The sequence below is a fragment of the Drosophila eugracilis genome, unplaced genomic scaffold, assembly GCF_018153835.1.
Source record: "Drosophila eugracilis isolate 14026-0451.02 unplaced genomic scaffold, ASM1815383v1 contig_423, whole genome shotgun sequence".
Lineage (NCBI taxonomy): Eukaryota > Metazoa > Arthropoda > Insecta > Diptera > Drosophilidae > Drosophila > Drosophila eugracilis.
In genome coordinates this window covers 939,540-943,868 of record NW_024573287.1, presented here as the reverse complement: position 1 = coordinate 943,868, position 4,329 = coordinate 939,540, and the positions used below count along the sequence as shown (strand labels likewise).

General features: G+C 40.7%; 1 protein-coding gene across 1 annotated transcript; it reads right to left on the bottom strand.

Moving 5' to 3' along the window:
* Positions 1-785: 785 nt before the first annotated feature.
* LOC108105151 lies at positions 786-1,735 on the bottom strand. Its single transcript, XM_017211586.2, is given in 2 exon segments — positions 786-1,317; positions 1,319-1,735. Coding segments are annotated over 2 exon segments (903 nt in total). The 3' UTR covers positions 786-831.
* Positions 1,736-4,329: the final 2,594 nt, after the last annotated feature.

Sequence of the window (4,329 nt, the reverse complement as noted above, 5' to 3'; positions counted from 1 at the left end):
TTATAAGATTTCGGTTGACTTCGATTAAGCTGTGGCGTCACCACATCTTCTCTCTTCAATAGGAGTCTGCTGTGCATTTTGCAGCCAAGTTTTCCTGCGGCCACGCTCCTCGGGTGTGATGCAAATGTAAAAGCCATCCCCACAGGCTTTCCGATCTCGCTCTTTTTACCCAGCTTAAGCGATTGGGCAAGGTGTCATTAACAAAGGCCACCTAGGCCAGCCACCGCATCCACACCACCCGCAGCCATGGCACCCCCACCGAAAACCGCCCACATCCCAAAACAGCCAGCTATTTTCCAGCCGCGTCAACATAATTGATGAGTTTCGCTCTAAGCAAGAGGCGAATGTCGACATCGGTTTCCCGTGAGCAGTGTTTGTATGTTTGTGGTCACCTCTCACACAGACACAGATACTCACACAGATACACCCACGCACACCTCTAAAATATGCGGGTGTGTGTGTGTGTGTGAGTAAATTGGCTTACTTTGTCGACAGCTTAAGTCCCTCGGGTGTTTATTGAAATTTAGTTGAAAATAGCTAAACACTTAAGTTGGCATTTCGGGCCCATCGGAAGATAAATAATGGCCAATACATACGAGTGTTTAGTTTATTTCTCGGACGTTTTGAACTTTATTGAGGATACGTCGTTGAGACAGATGACAGTTTTAAATGGCAATAAATTTGTTTATTTTTAATCGGAATAGTGTGATCTACATAAGTGAGACCGCAATTCAATGTTATAATAGTATTGTAGAAAAAGAAGTATGTTCAGAAAATCTTTTATAATTTATAAAATATATAATAGCTTGTCTTGAGATAAGAAAATTGTTTTCAAATAAACAAAACTGTTTTCAATAACACAAATCTTAGGCATCCAAGCCAAAGGGTAATACTGAACAAATTCAAGGAGGACTTCAATCCACCCCTGCTAAAAGTGTCGATAGGCATGGCATTATCTACCCGGGGTAATCTTTTATTCACCGCGCATTTGTGAATCATGGCTCTGCCCATGCTGTCCCCGGCAAAGGATCTCAGCTGCTTGGCGACTTCAATTCCGCACAGCAAGGCCGCTCTTGTGTAATAGCAGTCCAGGACATCGTTGAAAATGCGGCATACCTTGGTGGCATTCCTTTTCTCGTACCAATCCGGCGGAGCCTCACATTCGATCATATCCGTCCGGAGTTCACGCAAGCAGTTGTGAGACTCCTGGAGTCCTGTACATCGCTTCTTGTTGCGACCGTCGCCTCCGTTACAAACTTCCGATTCAAAATAGCTCAATCCATCTGTTAATTTGCCATAAATATTGTCTGGCGTCAAGTACACAGTTTTGCATTGACTTCCTGATTTTAGACAGTACATCGGTGATCTCAGCACAGGAATCGCCAAGAGAAGGCTGTGCCAGAAGCAGGACAATCCTCTCGGGACTCACCACATAAAGGCGTGCCAGTTGCATTAGCACGGGATTATCATCGCAAAGCCTTCCTTTCACTTTTGCATTTTCTTCCGAACTCGATGGCAAAACTTTTTCACAGCTAGATAATCCTCTAGTCAATTTGGCCGCCGAGGACTTGGGTTCGTAACCAGGTGGACATGTTAAATTTTTATTACCATGCCGAGTCGAATGAGGAGCTAGTCCGTATTGCTTAAAGTACCAGGGAAACCAAATCGCCTGACCCGATCTTAAACTGCCGAGCAGATAAAGCAATAACAGCAGAACTTTGTATTTCCTTTTCATGATTCCCGGAGTTTTTGTTAATATTCAAGAAACTTCTCTAGGTGAACTTTGTTCGGTCGAAAGAAAAGTTTCTTAATAATTGTAAAATCTAAGTATCAAAGAGTGAATTAATATTAATCTAATAAGTAAAGAGAAGTTTCTATATAAGAATAAAATGCACACAATGCCAATTCTCTGAACATCTTTATCGCAGAAGCACACCTAATAATGTGCCATCAGCTTATGCATCGGAGATTTTTATCAAGGTCTCCTTTCTCTATTCGGCGTCCGTTTCATTCTTTGCGAAATTATCACAGAAATTGCACAAGGCAACCACTCTTTGCCTCCGCAGTGCTGACACAATAAATTGTAAAATTTAAAATGAAATCCTTGCCTTTTATTCTGTCCATTGGGATCTCTGCTCCACTTAGTCCCCATCCGAAAAGGACTCTCCTTGAGGGGAATTCTTTATCACAGCGCACACCTTGAAGGACTCGCCTCTCGGTTTTTTTTCTTTTTTTGTGAACAAGTTGTGGGATATATATATATATATATATATATAAATGTCGAGTGAATTTTATTAGCACTCATAAGTTGTAAAGTGTATGGGCAAAAGGCGAGCAGAGACAGAACAAGATGATTTCCGAGGATCTCCCTTCGCTGTGACAGACTTTTGTGCGTTTGCCGCACTTCATGTTAAACAGATTTTTATTGCAGTTTTTTATTTGCGACGACTCCCTTTTTCCCCTCGCACTACGAAATTTACTTTGTCGCTCATTTCGCCTGCTTTTGCCCGCTTTTTTTTATTATTAAACATTTCGCTGCTGGAGGAAATGAAATATTTTTGCATGTAAAAACCATTCGACTTCATGCTGTGACAATGTTTTCGCGCTGTTTATGTGGACGCTGCTCTCGCCGGCGCTTCACTTTTTATTTTATTGTATTTTATATTTCTGTTCATTTCCGTCACGTAATAAAATAACAAGGTAAATATGCAAAGAGCAACAATTTAAACGCATCATAAAGAAAAACCGAAGGCAGCTTTGGATTCCCAAGGATTCAACACTTCATCACACTTACATTGTCTTCATGGAGCCAAGGGAATCGAATTCCCCAGCTGAACTGTCCGGAATAACTTCATTAGGCATTCCTGATCATTAATCTTTGGCTTCGGGCTTATAACAGATTGTAATGTGTCCTGGGCAGGACCTACAACAATTAACTGGCCATGGGTGAGGGGAGGATAAGTGTGTGCGAGAGTGTCCTGGGCATTATCTAATCCAGTCAATGGCGAAATTATGTCATTAGCTTCAGCCGTGTTCAAATTTGCCCAATGAACTGTGTTAAATTTTCTGACTAATTGCTTCTGTATGCGTATGTCCAGTCCAGGACGCTACTGGCAAATTGTTGTCCGCCACACAGCAAAGAAAAAAAACATAGTGAACACTGAATAAAACAGCCATTGCAACGTATAAAAATTAATTGGTTTTTGATGTGCTGGCCAGGGAAATGAGATGAAGGACCAGAAAGATGAACCTTAATTAAAGTGATTGGTTGTGGAGCGAAAAGCCGCAAGTGAATATACAGAAATTCAAAGTTTGTGGCTTTAGTTTAAGGTCATTTCGATTGAAAAGTAAACAAAATATTGATTTAAAACGGACTTGTTTGGGATTTTATTCTATTTTAGTGATTATTGTTTGCCCTTCATCGATTATGTAAATTATTCAATCGACCAAATGTAAACCCCCACTTGCTCTTCATCCACTTTGGCTAGGATCAGCTGGGCTCATTTTGTCTACTGGCGGAAACTTATTGCGTTTTAAGTGCAAATTTTGCACATAATTTAATGCAATTAATTGAACATTAAAAATTGAACGTGAACCAACAAAAATTAAAACAAATGGCCGGAAATTTTAACGCATTAAAAAAAGACTTAATGAAAGTCAGTCAAACGCCGTCATATGGGGATATATATCTATAGTACATGAATTGTTTGTTTGTTTGTCGCGCCATCGGCGAGCATAATTAAAATGTCAAACACGGCATAAATCATTTTTCAGTTAATGTTAATGCACTTACGACTGGAACTCTGCTAAATTTTTAATTGCATTTCCATTAAAATCAATAAAAACCAAATGACTTTGCGGGAATAAAAACTCTGCTTAACTACCAAGTGCACTTTTTCATATTCCCCTGCGAAAAAACGATCTCCTAAAAACAAAATCGAATAAAAATGACACTTAATTTCGCCTAGAATTAACTTTTTAGCCAGCTTCCAGGTGCGGCTGCTTCCGAATGAAAACCCTAATGAAAAAGCCAACAAAGTAGGGGCATTTTGGGTGGCAAATGGGTAAATGGAAATTAGATTGCCTGGCGCCTTGGTCACCCGCCGCCAGACAACAACTTGATACAACTTTCGCAGCCCGAAAAACTCCCCTGAACCCTAGTGGCCAGCCCAGTCCCAGAAGGAGACTCCAACTGCTGGCATAACTAGTTCAAGTCGCTTTTAGTAATTATAAATTTACCTAGGGAATTACCCGGTCCCGTTGAGTGGCCATCCAAGAGGAGAGGATCGGAGGTGGTTGAGTTTGGTTAAAACTTCTGAGTGGGGCTAA